Source organism: Aythya fuligula, chromosome 16 (assembly GCF_009819795.1).
Source record: "Aythya fuligula isolate bAytFul2 chromosome 16, bAytFul2.pri, whole genome shotgun sequence".
NCBI lineage: Eukaryota > Metazoa > Chordata > Aves > Anseriformes > Anatidae > Aythya > Aythya fuligula.
Genome location: NC_045574.1, coordinates 7,864,870 through 7,887,206, shown reverse-complemented (window position 1 = coordinate 7,887,206; position 22,337 = coordinate 7,864,870). Strand labels below are relative to the sequence as shown.

The 22,337-nt window shown below is 40.6% G+C and overlaps 2 protein-coding genes across 2 annotated transcripts in view; one reads left to right on the top strand and one right to left on the bottom strand.

The window, feature by feature from the left end:
- The window catches only part of RIPOR3 (RIPOR family member 3), a 30,278-nt gene extending 17,446 nt beyond the window's left edge, over window positions 1-12,832 (top strand). The window contains exons 11-21 of the mRNA XM_032198347.1: window positions 3,863-3,992; window positions 4,654-5,235; window positions 5,929-6,068; window positions 6,269-6,401; window positions 7,109-7,217; window positions 7,810-7,971; window positions 8,116-8,274; window positions 9,403-9,605; window positions 9,884-9,967; window positions 10,903-10,993; window positions 11,988-12,832. Coding sequence (XP_032054238.1) covers window positions 3,863-3,992; window positions 4,654-5,235; window positions 5,929-6,068; window positions 6,269-6,401; window positions 7,109-7,217; window positions 7,810-7,971; window positions 8,116-8,274; window positions 9,403-9,605; window positions 9,884-9,967; window positions 10,903-10,993; window positions 11,988-12,088 — 1,894 coding nt within the window. The 3' untranslated portion in view covers window positions 12,089-12,832. The remainder of the gene's footprint in view (window positions 1-3,862; window positions 3,993-4,653; window positions 5,236-5,928; window positions 6,069-6,268; window positions 6,402-7,108; window positions 7,218-7,809; window positions 7,972-8,115; window positions 8,275-9,402; window positions 9,606-9,883; window positions 9,968-10,902; window positions 10,994-11,987) is intronic.
- Window positions 12,833-16,802: 3,970 nt separating this feature from the next.
- The window catches only part of PTPN1 (protein tyrosine phosphatase non-receptor type 1), a 42,581-nt gene continuing 37,046 nt past the window's right edge, over window positions 16,803-22,337 (bottom strand). The window contains exons 6-9 of the mRNA XM_032198617.1: window positions 21,837-22,046; window positions 20,927-21,088; window positions 20,074-20,309; window positions 16,803-17,273 (exon numbers count right to left, since the gene is read on the bottom strand). Of these exons, the coding sequence (XP_032054508.1) occupies window positions 17,066-17,273; window positions 20,074-20,309; window positions 20,927-21,088; window positions 21,837-22,046 (816 nt within the window). The 3' untranslated portion in view covers window positions 16,803-17,065. The remainder of the gene's footprint in view (window positions 17,274-20,073; window positions 20,310-20,926; window positions 21,089-21,836; window positions 22,047-22,337) is intronic.

Below are 22,337 nucleotides of genomic sequence, written 5' to 3'. Positions count from 1 at the left end.
ATCCCTAGAAATCTCTGTGGAGTAAAAGAGACATGCTTTAATGAACTCTAGGTATAAAATTTGTTTTTGCCCTTATGGAAAGTGCATGCTGAGCGATGGCATGCTTGTGATGGAGGTTTGAGATCACTTCTCTTTTGTGCTAACCCACACCAATGGCCCTCTAACAGGTTTACTTCATACTTGCTCTTGCTGAGTTTACTTGCTTGGCTTTTGTCACTGTCAATAACTGACATAAATACGTATGTATGTTACAATTTTTTTTCTTCCAAAAGAGCTGTATGAAGAAAAGCCCTTCCTATTCTGGGATACTGTATGGTTTCTCAGATGATAGCCTATGTCTCCAAAGCAAGTGGTATTTGTGACTGAATTTTCTAGAAATGTGTAACTTAAATTATGTTGATACCTGCTTGTTGCAGCAGTTTTTGACTGGCAAAGACGGGCCCTCCCATGGCATTTGGGACAAACATCACCCAGCTTTTAGGGCTGGCAACAAACAAGCTGGGAGAAGGACTAGCAGTGATGCACTTTTTTGGTAGTTAATCCCCACTTGAATTTCCCTGTGTATGAGAAGACTTCAGCTGTGCATCTCTGCTGTGTTTCAGTTCTGTGGAAGGTGTTGGGATCCTACCAAGTGGAATCTCCAGAGCACTTCCGCACAGAAGGCAGGCTGGCAGACTCTTCTTCTTTGACAGCCTGTTTGTTTACAGGAATGAGAAGTTGCGTGGTGATAATTCAGGCTGTTTCTATTTTCAAAGATAAAGCACTCTAAAACAGCTGCTTTTTCTTTGATTCAAGAATGACTAAACAAACCTATCAGCTGTGCCCAAACATCCCTGAAAGGCAAGCTTTCACTACGGACCTGCTTTGTGAGGAATCCAAGTGTAGATCACTCTTCCACTTCTAAATGTATATTTTCTTTAACTAGGCCACTAGTCTTCTGGCCTCTAATAAAAGTTCCTTCAGCTCCTTTATAGATTATGCCATGAGGAGCATGAATGAGCTTGGGCCTGTTGCAGAATTGCTTTGCTGGCCAGTTTGGCAGGAGCCTTGGTTTCTTTTGCCAACCTAAACAGCAGTCTGAATTCTCTCTCATGGAGGACAAAAAGAAAGCCTGTATTCTCTTCTCAAAACTTCAGTTAGCACCCTGTTCTGGGATCTAAGGGTACCAGCCAGCCACAACCGCTCTTGTAATTTCTGCCTGCTTTGAGCATATGCTGGCCTGGCTCACAAGGGTTCCTGGAGAAGGAGAGAAGACCTGAAGGGAGAATAAAAAAGAAAAAAAGTCTGTTTTTCTTTGGGGGGGGGGGAGAGGGGGAGGGAGCACAAGGGGGGTACATCCCTACTCACTGTCCTGCTATAGCCAAAAACTTATATGAATAAATACTCACACAGGTATGTTTAGGTATTAGTCCATCAATATACTGCTGTGCTTTGGATCCAAATGATGTTTCATAGCTTAGTCCAATAACAAGCTGTGCTAATCTTGACATAGGTGCTCATTATGCCACAACACCAAACTCTGATCACCCTGCTAAAATTGCATCTATGTTTGCATAGTACATGTTTGCATGTATAGTCATTAGAAAAGGAAAAAAAAAATCTCATGACGTGTTAATAAGTGAGCCTGCTCCAGCTAACCAGAGTTTTTGTTGGGATCAATGCAAGCCTGGATCTGCAGGCTTAATGGGGACGTTCAGATATGTCTATCCACTATGAGCCTTATGGCTATTTAATACGTGGTGGGACTGGACAGAAGGAGGCTGGTTTAGGTGCTGTCCTGCCACTGGGAGAGAGGAGATCAGAGCCTTTGGAGCTGAAGACAGAATTGAGTTCAGCTCTTCTGTGCTCTGCCCCATTACGTCCTCAGAGGAACATAAGTAATCCAGGAAGTGTCCTCCTTACACACCCAACAGCAAAATAAAGAAGGGTGAGGAAATGATAGAAATCTCAAGTATTTCACCCCTCCGCAGGGTGGGGGTTTGATGAAACATCTCACTGGTATCTGTGCATGGTGCTGGCAAGGCTGAGGCACCTGAGTGTGTCAAAGTGCAAAGCTGCTGATGTCATGGGAGGTTCAGTCTAGGAAACACAAGCTCTGATGAGTTGTAAACCTCTTCAAGGTCAGGCTGGGGACGTGTTTTGGACATGAATGCTGAAGTCCTGCAGAGGTGCTAAGGCAAGCTAAAGGAGTGTCATACACAGTATTAGCATTGGCCTTAACAAAGGCGTTGTAATGTCGTGCATTTTGGTTAATGAGTGATAAGCAAAGGTCAACGTGCATTTGGCAATGTAGAAATAGAAAGAGGACAACAAAAATGGTCAGAGCTGGGGTCGCTTTCATCACAAGGAGAAACTAAATAGTTTAGAATTTTTCACGCTTGAAAAAGTGTTGCTGTGTAGGCGTAGGTGTTCGCGGTGCACAGTGTGAAAAGGAGGCAACTAGCCACAGAGGACACCCCCAGTCAAAGTACTTGTTCTGTGTTTCAAAGTTAAATAATCAAACTTCTGCATCCTTCTGACCTACACAGATCTTGTGTCAGTGATTACAAGAAGTGGCTAGACAAGCTAAGGGCGAGTTTGTCTGCTAGTGACGATTGATGGCAATATTCTGCTTATGAGGTCTGGCGCGTGACACATCTAAGCTATGGATTGCCTGAAATTTGAGTATATGTCTGGGGAAGGCCTGCTACAGCCGACCTGTCTCCTGTGCGTTTCCTTACTGGCTTCTGTCAACGTCAAGCTGTTGGGTGAGATGGGCTCTTAGATCTGTCCCAACGTGATGCTTTGTTTGCTGTACAATGCGGAGCAGGATGACAGATTGTACCCAAAGAGCTTAAAAGCAAGAGATAATAGATGGTTTTGAGCAGACTTGATTCTTTTCAGTGTGTCTTCACCCTTCTTTTCACTCTCTCTTCCTGCTATTCTGCAGTAACAGCAACTGCCTGCAATTGTGGAGGGCAGCTCTGTCGTTGTGTTTTGCTAGAGGGTACCAGTAATTGTCAAAGGGGCAAGATGATTTACCTTGTTATTCCTGTGCCTTTCCTACCAAGAGTCATTTGGCATTACTGTATTGCTATATTACAAGCTACAAATGAAAAACCTGAGGAATGGATCCCTGTGTCTCTTAAGAAGCACCATGGATGGAAGCAATTTGCTTCCATCAGTAAACAGCAGGCTTTGGCTACAAGGTTCTTGCTGTCAGAAATCTGATTTATTTTCTACACAGTGAAACAATACAGATGGTTGTTAGTGTGACTGCATGGAACTGGCCTGTTTGATGAACCCCAGCTGGGTGACACTGGTTAATTTCGCCAATTAACCTGTATTAGGCGAGCTCCCATAGCGTTACCTCCATGCTGAGGATGACAGTGGTGAGTTGCACTGCGGGATGCTGTCCATGTGCAACGTGAGAAGTTAAGAGGAGGGAAATTAATTACAGTTTTCCTTTATTATATGTTTTATATTTCCTTTCTGTCTGATATGGTGTGTTTCTCACTAGCTGTCCAGTGGCTATCAGCAAGCAACCCGTACCATACTTGCCAGCACTGTTGGTCACATAGAAAACTACAGTGGGACAGGGAACTTGTCAGACTGTTGGTGTGTTGGGCTCTTCTTCCAAAGGCTTTGGCGCTTTCTAAAGGGTGTTGTGAATTCTGTGTAAAATATACACTATTTTCACCTACTTCCTTCTTTCTCTGCTGGTGCAACCAAAGACACTGGTCAGAGAGGCAGTCCCTCTTTCCTATTATTCACCCTGGTGTTTATTAAATGTCACAATTCAAATCCTAACTAATCCTGTTGCTAGACGTAGCTGTACTTGCTGGTTGTACTGACGCATGGGTTTTTGTTTCTTTTGCTACAGACCCTTTGACACAGAGAACCTGTTTTTGTCACCTGGAACCACTGCCAAGTTTTCTGTGGGTAGCAGGAAGAACTCTTTATACAACTGGACCCCACCAAATACCCCCAGCTTCAGAGAGAAATACTATCTGGTGAGTATGCTGAGGAAAACAAGATGCGAAGCACAAACCTAGGATGTGATTTGTGGATTAGATTAGGCTATTGAAGAGCATACTCAGAAATGTGGAAATGTGTAACATTCTAGAACCATTGCAGATTATCTGGGGGCTTCTTTGTATTTTAGTTTTATTATTTTTATTTTATTTTAACCTCTATTAATTTGAGTTTCATTTTAGATTTTGTAGAAGAAAAGAAATCCCTGCCAAATATGCCTCTCTCAAATATGGCAGTCAGGACGATGGGGATCTGGGCGCGTTTCTAATACTCTGTAGTGGGAATCCAACTAGGATCCAGCCTCAGTAGTCACGGCGCAGAGCAGTACCTTAGAACTGCTATGTAAAAAAAGCCTTCTTCTTCCTCAGCTCAGCTTTTTGCCAAGGGTAGCCTAAGCGAATAGAAAAACCTCTCCATGCATTCAAGAGGGTTTTAATCTAGTGGTTGTTTTATACGATCTCTCTGTTTCTGCAATGTGTCTCAAATACTGGTAAGGTTATATATACATTTCCCTAATATCGAGTCTAAGTCAGATTTGGTGTTGCCTCACCATGCCAGGAAACCACAGCTCTCTATCTTAGGTGGTGTCTTATGCTTTTCAGTTATATATGTGCTCACCTATACATTTGTTTGCTGCAGTCTGTTTTGCAACAAAGACAGAACCAAGGGGATGTAAGTGAAGAAGCTCAGCCTCCCAGCATACTGAGCTATTTGGCTGCCTGTGATTTTGGTGTGCATGAGAGGAGTAAGGCTCACGATCCCGTGGAGACGAGTGAAGCAGACTCATTCAGCTCTGAAGATCTGAAAGGGACAGAGTCTAGAAATGCAACTCCAGCTGCAGACCACAGGACATTGCCATTGGTGATTATTCAAGAGGCTTGTGCAGAAGAGCAACATCCACTTCCAAATCATGCAACTCTGGACATTCTGAAGAAGACTCCGTGTGCGGATGGATTTCCAAGTAACCCACCTAGTTTTCTGAGTCGTGGCAAAGGCAGCAGAGCTTCTTTCAACCAGACCAGAAATCGCCATCTGACAGAACAAGAAAACATTAGCCAGAAAAGCTTGAATGCTGCAAATGATGTAAAACTAGATGGATGTACAAAGTCAATTGATAAAACTCTCCAAGAACTGTTAAATTTGCTGAAATTACATGATGTCAGGCAAGCCCAACTGGAGAAATTGGAATACCAAGTTTTATCTATGAGGGATAAATTAAAGGTACGGTGGTGTTTTACTTTTGGTAGCTTCCACTGCAGGTAGTTTCCACTGTTACTCCTGGAGCTGTAAAAATTTCGTGACCCTGTAGTGGGTTTGATATCAGGATGTGTCAGTGGCATGTTCCCCAAAAATAAGTTTGGCCGCCAGAGGTCAGTCAGTACTCAGAAAAGGCAGCCTTGAGAGCTGACTACACAGAAGGGCTGTGTTGCATCTCTCAGGGACAGCCTTCAAATGCCATTCAGAGGTCAATAATCTGGAAAAAAATAAATTGAGAAACTGCATGCAGTCAAACTGGAAACTAGTCTGGGTTAAACAGAATCTGAAAAGTTCTTGGATGCTACACTGACATGCAGCAGCCTGCTCAGATTGCTACTTCTAGATATGAAACAGGGAATATGACACTAATAGAAGGAGATGCAGAGAAAGTCATACCTCGTACCAACCTTCACAGGTGTGGAAATCCAAAGAGGAATACAAACAGACTAAAACCTTGAAGCATGCTGCAAAATTAATTAGCAGCATTATTTTGGAATCAGTGATGTACCAAGAGCTAGCTTTCCTGATGTGTTAAGAATAAAGGAAGAAAAGCAAACTGGTTTGCTGTTCAGAATGATATGAAAATCAACAAAGAAATCATGCAAAATGGTTTGATGCCTGCAAATAACAGTATTTGTCCCTCCATTCTATCAACAGCTAAAGACGCTTCATCACAGACGTTCCTCTATGGAAAGTTTAATGGTGGAAACAGTGCTGGAAAGTTTTGACTTTTTAAATGCTGACTGCAGTGCTGATGAGCTTTCGTTATTTGGAAGTATAAGAACAGCCAGTATCAGGTAGGTACCTGCAGCACTTTATTACAGGGGACAAGGAAAAGGGGAAAGCAAGGCTAATCCCAGGGATACTTACTTACTGATAGACTCTGCTTGGCTAGGTATGAATTGCACAGAGCTGCTAATGGTATGAATATCCAGGATAGAAACAATTTTTTTAATTATTTTTGAATGCTCTGAGCTTCATTTCATTCATTCAACAGCACATACAATGACAGCACGTTTCAGTCCCTGAGCTGTGACATGAAAACAGAAGCAAGAGCTGTAACTACTGGTGATGACAACTTAGATGTACTTTTGATAACTCATCTGAAGCTGTGCAAAGCTCTTTTACAGGTAAGAGGTAGCCTGTGGGTTTCCAGGGCGGTGGTGCAGGATGGCAGTCGTGTCCCAGCAATGCGCCGTGTACATGTATGTGGGCAGATCACATCATACAAAGGTCATACAAAACCTCTGCCTTTTTTCAGCCTCTTGGTTTTTATGAAGTTCTAACAAATACTTCTGTGCCCAAAGCAGGCTGTCGAAGAAGTAGGATAAATTTTGGTTGCACTGTGTGTCAATAAGAGGTTGTTGTTGTTGTTGTTGTTGTTGTTATTATTATTTAATGAATGGAATTACTGCTGCCTCTAGAAAGAACTGGTAGCATATTGGGAAGAAAGAATTCTTCTCTCTCCTTGAGACCGCATTCTCGTGTTGATTTCTGTTAGTGCTCAAGCACATTATTGTCCTCAAAGTATCACCTCTGATTTGGATGGCCTGCAGAGGACAGTTTATCTGTTACTATTGATCTGCTACACAGTTGTCAATGGATGGGGCAGAGAAGAATTTCAAATGCTGGACAGTCTTTTCCAGGAGAATGTGATTTATTTGTCCTGTTCTGCTGAGCAGCTTTGTACTCAGAAGTGATGGGAAAAGAGGCCTTTTGAGAGAAGCTGGTGTTTTCTCAGATTTTAGAAGCTTGATTCTATGAAACAAATACTCGTTCATCTTGAGTTTGGTACTGCCTTTGTTTCAGCTACTGAGATGAGCATGTTGCATTTCAGAAACTCAGATCATCAAACATAGCCCAGATTGTCCAGGAGAGCGTTTTGGAAGAAGTGTCAGAGCAGACACAAGTCCTGGGGGATGTCTTGGATACATCTGTTGAAGAAAGTGAGTAACTGCATATTGTCAAGGCATTCCAGAGGTGTGAGAGTTACAGGTTATGCTGTTTGAGCTTTCCCAGATACATCAGGGTTTCATTCTAGATTCCTTACAAGCATTCATGTAAGTAAAAAAGTTCTAACAGATAAATTCTAAATTCTTAGAAAAAACATGGCTCATGTTCAGAGGTTTGGAGTTTTCCATTTGTGAAGATACATAAGAAAGGATCTCTGAAACGCTACCAGCAAGAGGCATGCCACTTCTAAGAAGTGGAAATGGTTAAACTCACAGAAAGTTCTTTTGAAACTCAAATCAGGTAATAGGAAAAGTTACTAATGAACTGAGGGGCAGTAGAGCTCTGCTAGGCATCATTCAGGTCTCCTAATGGCTGTTTGGTACCACAACCAAAGATTGCTGAAATCAGTGCTTGCAGATGTTTAAAATACTGGCAGCAAATCTCCAGCTTTGAACTAAGCCTTCTATATAACGCAAACACAATTTATGCTGACACATCCCTAGATACGCCATGCAGTGCATAATTTCTTATGAAAAATCCAAAATGTGCCAGAGTTCACTGTTTTCCTAAAATGTGACTTTTCAGTTATTCAGAAGACTAAGAAGAAGAAGCACTATCTGAAAATCTGGAGTGATCTTGCAGAGCCTGGCAGTATCTTGTTTGCTTCAGCAGAAAGATTCCATCATGCACTGAAATACACATCAGCGCTCAAAATGAAGGAAAAATACCCTGGTCAATTAGAAGCAGGTACCAGTGCATTCCTTGAACACAAGGCTGCTTTGATTTCATTTTGTTGCAAGGATTAAAATTGTCCTTGTGCCTTTAAAGAACATATTTGTTTTAAGCAGCTTACCCTTTTCTCATTTGTTCTTTTCTGTGTTATCCCTTCAGTATTGCGGAGGTTTCTAGAGCAGATTGTCACCTGCGATGGATTGCTCCCCTCTCCATACCACCAAACAGAACCAGTTACTTTATTCCAATTTTATAGCTACCTGGAGAAACATCATATTACCAGCCTGGACAAACACTTGGGAAAACTTGCTAAAGAAGGTAATGGCAGCACTTGGCTTCTTCACTCAAATTGTCAAGCCCAGGAGCTGCTTCGTGCTTTTCGGGTTACTGGTAAAGATAAACTTCCAGAGCAGAAAACAGCCCTACCATTGCATTGCCAATTTGCTTTGATTTTATTTCCCCTTACAACCATGCAAGTTTAGTTAGAACAGGACAGGCATGCTTGACTCTCATGTCTGACCAGGAAGAAACAAGCAGAGGTGTGAAGGAAACGTTCATCCTAAGTGTTTTAAAAAAAGGGTTCTGTGATGTACTGAAGTTAGAGCAGAAAAGAATTTGGCAGCAACCTACAGCTAGACTCAAGAACTGAGTAGATGTCTGTAGTTTTGTGTGGCTATATCAGCAGCAATGACATAGTTAATAGCAGTACAATTTCAGAGGTTACTAGCACATGCTTTCTAAGAGGTAGCCAGAGTCTTGCCAAAGCTTAATCCAACAGCACTTTAAAATTTAGCCTGTATCAGAAATGAATTATTTTTAAAATGGTCCTGATACTGGATGCATCTTTAGTCTTATTTTTGATGCAGATGATTTATCAGGTAGGGGACAGGATTTGTGCATTATTAGTGAAAAAAAAATGGAATACTCTTCAAATTAAAATCGTCAATCCAGCATCTGATTCCTTTTTTTTTTTTTTTTTTTTTTTTTTTTTTAAGCATACAAGGTTTTCTTTTTGACCAATACAGCAAGATTTTTCAAAGCTCCTTAAAGAATTATTTGGCTTGATCATTTTTTCTCCTTGTTTTAGGACTGTTCTGGTTGTCCTAATGTCCAAAGGTGCAGGAGTTCTCTTGCATCATATGTTGTACTTGAGGCACCCAGGTCTTATAAGGACCTTGTTGCATCCCATGAACTAAAATTGTGATACTAGTCACTGCTCCGTTTGTCTGACAGTCTGGCATAGGAGGAAATGAAACAATGAAAGGGAAAGAAGACAGGACGGTCAAAGGGGCAGTCATCCTGATGTGCTTCCTGCCGTGCCTAGCTTGCTTATTAGCCATGTGAATAACTTCATAGGCTGAAGGAGACAGAGTTAGAGAGGAGTTTGTCTTGTCTTGAAAATGTCTTCATTTGTCATTTATTGAAGTTAAGTCGTTTCACTTGCAGTGATGCTAATTGAGGAGCTGCAGTGCCCTGGACGGCTGAAGACTCTTAAAAAATTGAAAGGAAAGCGATTGAACAAGCTCCAACCTCTACCGCAGACTTTACGGCTGCTTGGGATTTTACAGCTGGATGACAACCACCGCGTCAGCAAAGCAGCCACATCCTGCCTCTCCCGTGCAGCAGCAAACAAGAACTTTAGGGAAAAGGTTAAAACTTACAGTGCTTATCAGCTTCTCTAAGTAGGTGCTGGAATACATGCAACTTGTTTTATCCTAGAATAGTACCGTTGCACTTCATCAATCTATTCTTGAGCCTAAACCATGAAGTGCTCAACTGATTTCTCTATATCCTTTATTCAATTTCACGTAGGTAAAATAGTGCTAATGTCAGTCTGAATTTGAGTGCTCAGTTACGCTTAGGTTATAAAACCTTTCTTCTTATCTGTTTTTTTTTTTTTTTTTTTTTTTTTTTTTTTTCCCTTTAGGCTCTGCTTTTTTACACTGATGTTTTAGCTGATTGTGATGCAAGACTTCAGCAAGCTGCGTGTTTGGCCCTTAAAAACCTCAGAGTAAGTATTTATAGCTCTACTTGTGTTTTGCTTCATCTGGCAAAAACTGCTGGGTGATGAAGTGTTATCTATTTTTTTTAAGCTTGTAGGGTTACTTTTACAGCTTCCTTTTTTTTGAGATTGATGAATACTTTGGCTGCCACAGGTCTAAAGTACTATTGCTGTTATTTAAAAGGCAGCAGGTAGAGGGAGCTGCAGTTAGCTTGGAGTGTCTCGATTTGATTTGACCAGCACAGCAAAATGGTAGAAAGGATGCTTCCTAACTTCTACAGTACTGTCACAGCAGACAGTATCTGATGGGGAGACACCTAGTGTGTATGAAAATGAGCACTGGAGTCATTTTATATATGGAGTCGGTTCTTACATTTTAACTGTAGAAATCAGAAGTTAAATCAGTTCATTTTATTTTAATAATAAGCGATTATAGTCAGAAAATAAAAGTAATATTTGTATTGCTATTATAAGAAACTGTCAGAATAGCTTTAAAGCTATCTAACAGCTACAAGTCTGTAATAAATTGTTTGCACACGGGATTATTGTGAGTACAGTTTCTACAAACATGAAGTCACAAGATAGGCCCCACAAACCGGTCTTACTCTCAAATAGTCAGATTTGCAAAGCAGCTGTTGCCATTGCACAACCTGTCAGTGAAGGTCCTGATTGCTTTATGGTAATTTAACAATACTGCAGCAGTGAACTGCATGCTAGAGTTTTAACACTTTCTCGTGCCCTGAAAAGAGAAAGCAGCAGAAGTGAGATTGTGTTTGTAAAAATCAAGTACAAGCTTATATGTTAGGGGAGAAAAGAAAGATCACAGTTGAAGTCAGATGCAAGAAGGGATGGGAGTCAGTTTGGAATGTGTTTATCTTGCAAAAAAAGTGTTCCTCAAAATGCTTGCTGAAGCTACCATTGGAATTTTACTTTTTTTCTAACAGGCTGTAGAGAGTATAGAGCAGGTCGCCCATCTGTGCCAATCTGAAATAGAGGAAGTTAGGAACGCTGCCCGGGAGACAACATTGTCCTTTGGTAAGTCTTGTGTTCAGCTTTCAAATATAGATTCTGAAAAGCAGCATGAAATAGGTAAAGCTTCAGGCCTGTCTGGTTTTGCACTATGTGTTGTACAGCATGAACACATCTGGGACAATGGAAATGTTTCGTGAACAGCTCTTTCATATACTGTTAAATTACTACCATTCGTAATCTTCCCCTCCTAGCTTTTGTAAAAATGACATTTGAACCTGGCAGAGTACAGTAATGCTGCTTCTAGCTCTGGGAGATTAGCTAAGATGATCTTTTATAAAGCAGAACACCAACAGAATAGTTCAGCCTGGTAGTCTGACGTAGCCACCTACAAACCAACTAGTTAGTGCTAATTTTCCTGTTCTCCACACTGCTGCATTCTGAATATTGGTGTGATCATGAGTACATACAATATTGTTTTGTACCTGTTACTTCACCTGAATTTTGTAGATACACAAGTGGGGTTGACCTGGTAATGAAATGTCAATGTTCTTAATTTACTGCTGTGTAATATGTGTACTTCTACTAAAGGCAAAGGACCATTGTCTAAGATAAGTTTATTAAATGCTTAGCTGCTGGGAGGATGTCCACTTATCAAGGAGATGGTTAATTTCTCTGTTCTTGCTAAAAAACACTTAAGATCATGCTTAGTTCTGGGGCTCTCCAGGCTTACCTCATAGAAATACTAAGATTCACGTGTATTACAAAACAGGTTTTCCAGTTGTGATGCTCCAAATTAATGTGTTTACAGAAAGCTTGATTGTTGTTTTTTTTTTTTTTTTTTTCCCCATGGTGTCTTCTAGCATTTAAAAAAAATAAAAATTATATATATATATATATATATTCCTTTAGAGATGTGTTTGTGTTTGTTCAGAGCTTAATAAGAACTCTCAGGATCGACAAAGTCACAACAGAAGTATTTCAGTGTAGCACTTTTCTCAGGGTGTTTCTAACGGCTTTCTTTTCCTCAGCATGGGATGTATTTTCTCTTTCTCCATAGGTGAAAAAGGACGACAAGCCTTTGAGAAAATGGACAGAATTTGCTGTGAATTAAGAGACACTGTGCAGCAAGAGGCTGAAATTGAAATCACAGTATTTTAGTAGTGGAATATGAGGAGCTAAATCCTACCTTCCTCACAGCCACAGCTGAGTACTGAGGATTTAGTTTGTTCAGGGTCTGGTTTACTGACACCCTGCTATGTACATGCTGCGTACTGACAGAGTACAGCTTTGTTTCCAAAGTGGGCACAGTTTGCAATCTAAACCAAATAGACTGGAATCTGTATTTTCTTACTCTCAGCACATGATGAAATCTCAAATCCGGGTTGCCACTTGAGTTAAATCTCCATCTCATTGGAACTGGCTGCCCCTGCATGAACTAGAAGTCAAATATGATCTATTTTCACTTAAAATATTTTATTAATTTGGCATTTCTCTAAGAGGAAATAAATGATCACTCTCCTGCAGTCCATCTAGAAACTAGCAGAAAACAGCTTGCTTATATCAACTGCCACATAAATCAGAAAAATCTAGCAGCCTTATTAAGTGGCTACCATTCTTTTTTTTATACACAATTTAGTTGCAGAAGAAAAAATTGTTACTTTAAAAGCCATTTTTGGGGTAATCACTGCAACTTAGGCCAGGCTCAAGCAAGGCTTGAGAAGGGTAAGTAAGTACTGAGTGTAAATCCTCAGCAGTTTACACGGGGAAGTTATTTATCAGTTATTATCCATGTACAGATCAGACTGCCCTATGGACAGATCTATGTAAGTAAGTTTAAAAAGAAAAACAACAAAAAAAACACAAAAAGCATTTTATTCCTTTAGTCATAGACCAAGGTTTTGCATAGTCACATACCCATTGTCAGGCTCCTTACTCAACACTTATTTAACGTAGTGGAGGGTAGTCACAAAGAGAAGTCTGGCTTCAGGTAAAATACTTGAAAGGGTTTGGCTTGTGTGTATATATTTTATATATATAGTACTTTTTCTATTCAGTATTTATTTGTTGGATTTCATACTTTTTTCCCTACAATTCTAATAAAACTTTTGAGACAAATTTCTGTAAGTCCCTCACGCTGGTGTATGTCCAGAGTAATGGGAACAGGGATAAGGCAATCAACCCCTCATGGCAGGTAAGATACTGTGTATTGAGCTAGGATGTGTATCAAGGAAGCACGGTGTGTATTCCTTCTAGCTATGGGACTTTCAGGCTTGCATGGGTGAAACAGTCTGGGCTGTCTGCAGTATTTCACTTGGGAACATGCAGCTTCCTGAGACACTTCAACTCTATACTCACGAGCTCTGTATAGCAGGACCGTGGTGTCAGGTCATGCTACTCCATGGCAAAGTTTAACCAAACTTAGAAGGGGCTGCTTATCTATGGTTTAACTCTGCTTTCAATTTACAGATTTATTTAAAAGCAGGGGAACAACATTTTCCTACTTTAGTAAGTTTTATGCTTCCCCCTAGCCTCATTCACCTAATCTGCCCCTTCACTACAAAGAAAAAAGAGAACGTTTTGTATATGTACAAAAAAGTTAAAGTACAGTAAAAGACAAGTAAATTCTTACAGTAATATTTAAAACATTTTCCAGTAAGAAAAATAACAAACATTGGGTTAATCCTGAGCTGCAAGTGGTTCAAGATATGAGGCCCTGGCTCTAGCACTGAGAAGACAGGAAGCGATGAGACACGTACCTTCTTTAAAAAAAGAATTTTATTGTAACAACTAAAATGAGAACTGAAAACTTGGATGGGAAATTGAAAAACTGTACAATTTTACTCTAACCTCTGAGGTCTTTGCAGTGGCTTACACAAAAGACAAGATACCTGAAAATGTATTATACCAAAACATTTAGCTTTTTTGTTTTTTATTTTTTTAAAAAAGTTTATTCTATGGCAATCTGTAAAAAAGAAAGACCTGATGAGTAAATATTTGCTTAAGGCATATAGCAGAGCAGCTCACTAACTTTCTAACAAGTTTAACATGGATATTTGTCCATTTTCCAAGAATAGGTTAACCAATACACCCACTTTGAAGTGCTACTGTATATACACACCCGAACTACTACATACATATACAAGACATCAAAACAAAAATGTTTACAGTTCAGTATTATAAGCCTTATACACACCTCACTGGTCTTGTGGGCTACTTCACTGTCTACCCCAGGACAGCGCCAATTCTCCTGGATTTGGAGCAGATGAAAGAAATAGCAAAGTACATTGGTGGAAGGCAGGGGGGGGGGGGGAGGGGTTCAAAACTTCCTCTGCAGGAAGTTTCTCCTACTAGAATAATTTGCAGAAACAGTGCAAGTGAATTATTCTGGATTCAAAGGAAGATGCTTTATTTTACTGTCAAGCCTAAAATTTAAAGCTTTCCTTCTTGGAAAGAGCATAGCTGGGGGGTGGGGGGGGGGGGGCACTATTTCAAGAACCTCTATTTTTGCATTTTTGCAGCTCAAAGCATGTTATTGAGATCTTCCAATAAAGGTTTTCTCCCTCATCCTCCAGTGCAGCTCTGCAGGCAGCACAGCAAGTCATACCCAGGAATCACTGAGCTATCACTCGCTTCAAGTGACCAGAGGTGAGGTGTGGATACGGCTTACTAAACACTCTGGAATGTCTGTACTATACTTACTCAGCTGAAATGAACCATGCTAAACAACCGGGTTACACTGAGTACGCAGAAATTCAATAGGAAGTCATGCCAAGTATTGGGCGAGTACATGTTATCTGATAAACACCAAATCAATCTATCGCTGAACGAAGAGACTTTCAGCAACACCCTTTGAACCACAGTCACTTAATGATCAGTTCATGCAAATATACTTTGGGCACATCAGTAAGCAGAAATATGTTCTTTCACCTTTCAAGCACATGGTATTTAATCAGGACACTAGAAGACTTTACATGCATTTTAATACAAATGATGTACAAATGTTGCTTTAGAACAATATTCTACCAGATGATGGAGAGAATAGTGGGGACAAAGCAATCACATACTGTATCTTAAATACACAGATGAGCCGTTATATATTACCATTTTTCTATACTCATTTTTCATGATTCCAATAATATAACTAAATATTGACTGATTACAACATTCCTCCTTTCCAGTACTGGTCTGACCAACAGTCTCACAGGTAAAGTATTGACTCCCAGTACTACCTGAGGATTTATTATTGTACTTGTGAAAAGCCCTTGATGCAAGCTTGACAGAACGCAAAATAGAAACAACTCCCACCCCCCAGTTTACCACCTTATTCACTGAAGGAAAAGAGCTACACTACAGACAGTTTTGCAAAAATAAATATGGAGTGGAAAGAGACTTACGTAAGATACTCCATAGTAATGTCTGCACTGAGAGTGGTGGTTAAGTGCTATAAATCTAGAAAGCATTTAAAGATAAAAAGAACTGATTATTAACACTGTTGCAAACCAGTTGTCATGGATTAGTTTCATTCACTACGTCTTTCAGTAGTGAATTGACTCTCGTCTTCTGCCCCATGACATCAGCAAAGAAGTCTTTGCTGCTGTTGTTTAAACAATAATAATTTGGTACTAACGCGAGGAACAGCATTGGCAAAGATGGTTCGGTGCAGTGCAGGCTTCCAGTCATGGTTCCACCAGTGTGCCCCAACCCTCATTTACAAGCTCTTTACATTTTCACCGAGTGGAACAACTCAGCTGCAGCACGGCACAGGACAAACCCACCCAGCTCACGTTGGGACAGCGACAACCCTGTCTGCAGAGGTGCAAGACTTACCCACCAACACCACCACGTCCCACCATCACTGAACAGTGCATCTTCAAGCCAAACTAAGCCAGTACTTTAAATCTTTGCTTTAGAAAAGCAGAACACGCAAATGCTTGCATCATAAGCCAGCTGATACATTCTCAGACCAACATGTCTTCTGTTGAGCTTTTTACTTTGTAAGGAAGCTGCCACAGCATTAATTGCTCTGGATTTCTTGAAACGCTTTCCTGTTCATTACTCGCACTGCCTCTGAGCACGTTACCTCGCCAGCTGCTGGAGGAAGCATGCTATGCCTTATGAAGCAGATGTACAGATGTAGAGTGAAACTGCATTTTACATTCCAAATGATGAGGTTTAAGAACTGGTCCTTCTCAATGCCAACCGAACAGCTGCAAAATGCTGGTGGACATGTTTTGGTTGAATTTCGTTTCCCGTTTCTCTCCCTCCCCTCACCTTCTCCTAACCCAGAATATAAAAGTAAAAACAGCTTTACAAAGGATGGTGCAATGTAAATAGACATATGTGCAAGTAGAGTGCAACAAAAGTCAATGAGAAGATACACTTATTTCCAAAAAAAAAAAAAAAAAAAAAAAAAAGAAAAAAAGAGCTTGACATGTTGGGATACCCTGAGCAAATGCAGAAGCCTGTTTCTATAAACACATGTAAAACAGTAAGCTCTTTAAGAACAGTTATGCCAAGATTAAATATATCAATACCACAGGCACTGCCCACAACTCAGTCTTTAACAGATGAAGCAAGTTACAAAACAAAACAAAAAAAACACCCAACCACAACTGCCCCCCCTCTTCCCCCTTCAAAAAGTTTACATTCTTCAGGTATGTGGGTTTATTTTTCTTTTTTTGGGAACTCATCAATATAACTCATGTATTTGGTTACAACACTTGGAGAGTACAAGCAAGTTTCACTTGTGCCTAGTTTTTCTGAAACACGAAAGAAAAAGAACTGGCTTTTTAAAAAAGGCTAAAAACAACAATGTGTTGTAATTCTATTATTTAGTTAAAAAAAAAAAAAGAAAAAAAAAGAAAAACAGACTATTTGGCATTTTCTTTGCTTACTCCTGAATATTTTAAGGCCCTGAGATTAGAATATTATGTTCTTGGGACCACAGGGCTAGATAAAACCCTAGTGCATCAATTCTCTCTTAAGCCCTAACCAAAGTTCCGGCCTTGCAACCTAAGATCTATCTCCACTGAGACAAGGCTCCCATGCCTCAATTAGCTTTCTTTCACAGAAGCTTATTACAAACCGATCAAATCGTTGGTGTTTTCTGCAGGGTCACTCGTGCTGGCATGTCCATCAATGAAAACACACCCTGTAAAAAAGATAAGCCCCTGCTGTGAGGAAGGTGAACATGCATATATTCACTAGAAATGGCTTCCAAGTTGTCATCATGTTCTCATCATCCTCTTCTAAGTTGTCCGACTTCATTGACTCTTCTTTGTGGGGCGAGAGGTGCTGATTTTCACCAACAGTTCTCCTCCGAATTTCAGTGTCTTGACTATTGCTAAAGGACAAAGAAATGAATATTCAGTACCAGATTTTGCATTTCGGAGAGAAGCCAGGCAGACTTGATGAGAGCATGGCCTCACCCACTGAACATCACAAAGGTGGAAATCTCTTGCTATCACGAGCTGCAGCTGATGACACACCAAAGACTGTCCCTAATGATTACGGTTCAGGCTGTTAAATTACAGGTTTAGAACAGCGCTTGTCATCAAAAGCCACCCAGAAAGAAAGGATAGTAAACATCCAGTCTGCACCAGATGCTCAGATTACTTATGCATTCAATCCCCAGGGAAGCTCTTGCTAGGTAACCATGCTTGGGGAGTATTCTGTGCCCTTTACAGAGCCAGGTGACTTAGCTTTAATCACCACCTACTTCCATTGCTCATCACAGATCTGCCACCTGCACAGCCAGAGACAAGAAACGAACTTGTACAAAGCCACATCCAGCTTAGGGGAACATTTCTATACAGTTCTAAGCCCAGGCACCCACTCAGAAAGTGAGAAAGGGGTGGAATTGTGAGTTGCTGCTGCAACTGTAACTTCGGAAGGGTGGCTACACACATTGTGATAGCTTTTAGTGATGGAACTGATGATTTCTCCACCTTTTAACGTTATCTCTGGATACTAGGCCTCCATCACGGTGACAGTATCCTGACACCCAAGGAAGCTTCTAAACTGAGCAGGAGCTTTCAGATCTACACTGCAACTCCTATCTGAATTTAGAAAGCAGAGCACCACCGTGCCGTGACAACCAGCAGGGAGGTGACCAGCAGGGAGATGCTTTGCATGGGGACTTCCTACACATCTCTGACAGCTCAAGTCCAGAAGGCAGCAATCTGCCGTCCCAGGCACCACGTACCCGTACCTGGGCAGGAAAAAAAAGCACACTTAAAACTGCTGCCTCTTTTTTGCTCGCTTCTGCCAGCACGTCTCCATGTCTTCCAGCCTCTCACTGTCTCATCCTTTCACACCAATCTGCCCATTACTCTCTGCTCCTTCCCCCTCCTGCCTGGCACATTTCACTTCCCTCATTTCTGAGCTCACTGTCCCAGGCACAAGGACAACAGCAGTCATCGAAAGGAGGCCTCATCTTGCAGCTGCAGCACTAGTGCGGGATGAAAGAGCTCAGGATTCAAACCCTGAGCTTTTCTAACACAAAAATATTGTGTACGATAGGGTGTAACTTAGCAGGGTAACAGGCAGATGCCCAGCCCAAACCAGCCTCTGCGATTAACGAGGAAGATGAGCAGTTCCAGAGGATGACTCAACTCCAGCCTCAGGCAAGTGTCTGTAATAAAATTAATCTAAGCCTCTGCTCTTCAGAACTGGACATCTCTTATGTTCATTTAGACTAAGCTGCACAGAGTCTTTCCAGGAAATCATTTATTCGCTGAAAAATCCAGATTTATATAGCAAATGACAAGATAACAGCTTTAGATCCATACTCCCCATTGGGCTCAAAAAGCATTAGCTGACGTCTCACATCCTAGCAAATATTCTGGTAACAGCACTGTGTTGTCACTGAAGGAAAAAAGAGGGAGGTGCTTCTGTTCTAATGTTTTTGTCTTTTGTAGCTAAGCCTCTATTCGTGCCCTATTCTGTTCCCAAGTTTTCCTTTCTTTTTAGTAAAGGTATTTGTAATTTGAGTATTTCATTTTCACAATCTCCCCTGCTGAATCAAAAAAATAATAAAAAAAATTCCTGATCTAAACATTGCATCATGTTAAGTGGGGAAAGGAGACACTTCCAATTTATCTCTTTGCCTCCAGCACAATTTGGAGGGAGATAACAGGTTCAGCCTCTCTGCTCTGCAGAATTAAGAGGAGGTTTATTTTGAAGGAAGACTACTGGAAACACGTCTCACTAATCTCCCGTTTCCAGAGTCACACACTCCCCCACTGGCCTAGCCAAATAAAATATATCAAGTCTGCCAGCTGCATCTGTTAAAAGGCCTTAGAGTTCTGCAGAGAATAAAAAAGTTTGATACTGTTATTCCAATATTCCTGTGAGAAGCTGAATATGTCTTCTTAGGAGACCATCTAGTGGGGGAAAATTAAACTTCCCCTTGATTATCCCTGGTGGGATTTGCCTAGCTGTTTTTGTTTTTTAATTATTTTCTATATATTTTAAAATGTTTATTCTTTGTTCTCTGGGGCGTTTAGTTGGTTGTTCTGAATAAAACTAGTTACCATGCAGGATGCCAGCAACACCAAGGCATTCTGACTTTAACCAGCTGCACGCTACACTAATAAGGCAGGAGTGACATCTAGTGGTTAAGCGTGTAGGAACCTTGGCTTCTTTGTTGTAGGTCAGTGACAGGTAGGAAAGTTCTGTGCTCACGAGCCCCTCTCCTCCTTTCATCAAAAGTAGCTTTGCCTGTAATTACTTTCACGTTTCTAAGTGCAACTAAAGCTAGTCAGCCTAGCTTTGAGCTACATGACTAATACTGCCACTAACTAGTGAATGTGCTCCTCTGTAACTTAACACACCGCAAGTAAATTTAGACTAAACCACCCCATTATGCCGTCACTTGTTCTTTAACTATAAGCAGGATCCCATAAATAGCCCTAGTTTATGGGTGAAGTTAACAAGAAAAAAAGCATAAGGCCTTCACTGAAAAGGATCCACCACAGATTTTGTTTCAGAACTGCTATTACACTAACTCAATCATGGGTGTTCTGGGCAGAACCTGTCGTATGAAATGCCATTTACGAGCAAGCTTCTTGTAACTTCTTAAAGCCACAAGGCAACCGGGCAGTCTTTTGGGGGCAGTTAGAGTGGGAAACTTAAGGAATTACCTGTCCGTGATCACTGGCACAGACGAACAAGCTCTGCCATCTGGAACCATCTCTTCCACAGTGCTGACTGAGCAACTGATCTCTTCCTCTGCCACTTCATGCTTAGGGAAGAATTCTGCGTGTTCGTGCATCCTTCCATTGTGCATTTCTGAGGTTCGCTTTGGTGGTCTGGGAGGTGGTGGGGTGTGTTCTGGTGGTGGGTCCAGGTCTTCATTGGAGAGCTCTTTCCACTGTTCCTTCAGGAAAAAAAATATCATGTGAAGTTTCCCATTATTTCTTTTACATAAACTACTCTAACAAGGCAGGCACTCTACAGTCTATTTCATGTATTTTTAGAGTGGCTGTTCATTTGCATCAATAAAAAGGAAAAAAAAAAAAAAAAGACACAAAAAACTCCAAACCTAAGCTATATCTAGTACATTGAAGACATCAGCTATGAATGCAAGAAATTTTAATCTATGTCTGGAAACTTTAAATAGCACAAAATAGAGCCTAGTTGATGGTTTTGCTTACCATAAAAGAAATATATAAGATTTAATCATAATACTTTTATACATTTTCTGGCATACTAGAAGTGTTCCCTTAAATGAAAGACAGCTGACGTACCCAGTCTACACCCCAATAACAGTGCTGAAAAGCATGCACAGTGCTATCACACAACAGGACTACAGGTAGTTTTGTTTTGTTTTTTTTTTAAACAAGTCAGATAGTGAAGTGTTCTATTTAAGAACCCCAGAACATAAAAATCCACTGAAGCCAAAGTTAAAGCTCCTTTCTATTCTGTTCACCCCACTTATCTGCTACAGTTAAAGAGCTGCAGCTCACCACATCTGGCTCTGCAGTCAGTACTCACTTGCACTGAAGCATCTCCCATAATGAATTTTGCTCCTTCAATAACAGCTAAGTAGGAGAAACGAAGCTGATCCGCTGTCTGTATAAGTCCCATTCTGTACTTCCTCATTTCTAGAAGAACTTGTTTGACATCCACAGAAGAAGGATCTTTCCGTTTGTCCATCTGAAGGTACAAAATGGGAAACATGCCTTAATGCTCTGATGAGATTCAATACAGTGACTCCTATACTATGTCCTTCAGACCATCCTCCATATTACAGAACTAATAAACTAATTAAAAAACCTGGTATCAGCTACTTATTTGGCTTCTGAAAAGAGAGAGATGGGATACTGGTTCCCCAAAATCTTCTTGTATGTTTTCCTTTTTTTTTTTGTCTTTCTTGTTTTTGAAAATACAGTAAATAAAATAATTTTAAAAATGGGTATTCTGACCTAGGCCTAACTTCTGTGTATTAGTTGTTCTTGCACAGTTAATAATAATAAATTTATTAAGTTAAAATTAAAAGTTAATAGTAAAGCCAAAATCTTTCCCTACCTACACAGGGTAAGTTGACTCCCTTAAAGGAAACACATTTAGATGTATTTTATATTGTTTCCGGATAGTTTACAGTATTATTTAGTGAACACCTAGTGTTTTTTTTTTTTCTTAACCATAAGGGCAGTCTAGCCTTGTAAATTGCTCTAAGAACTAGAGACTTTTCTTCCCCAGGCCCCAAATGGCCAGCTAAGAATGAGCTCTGCCTTAATTTTAAAGTGGAATACAGTCCAACACAGAATAAGAGTAAGATAACGAGAAATAACATGCAAGAATACTCCAGAGAAAACACCACAGCTCTTTGTAGGCTTAAAACAAGCCATTCCTGACCGTGACTCTACTAAATAGCACATTGTCTCGAAGCAGTAGCTCTTACCAGCAGAAGACATGTATCAACCAAACAGAAAGTTCCCGATCTTCCGATTCCTGCACTGCAGTGCACCACAACGGGTCCGTACTCGGGGTTCAGTGAGCCAGATTCTCTCACTTTGAACAGGAAATTGAGGAATGAAGCAGGTGACTCCGGGACTCCAAAGTCAGGCCACGTGGTATAATGAAAGTGCAGAATCTCTCTAGTTTCCTGCGTCTGTAAGAGACAGTACTTCTGAAGTCCTTTAGCTGGGACACACAAGTCAAAGCCATTCAAAGCACAGCTGCCTACAACAACGTTCTAGTGGGCAAACAATTCCTCATGTTTATTTTCCTAGCAAATAACCTCTCATACATTTAGAAATACAGCTTCAGAATTTTGATTTTTTTATAGCTTCAAACGTTAGACATTTTTAGCTGTAAGTCAATTTCAGATTTGTGCCTTTGGAAAAATGTTAGCTTCTTCCTTTGGAAGTAACTCTGGTTTATGCAGCATGGAGGAATGTGC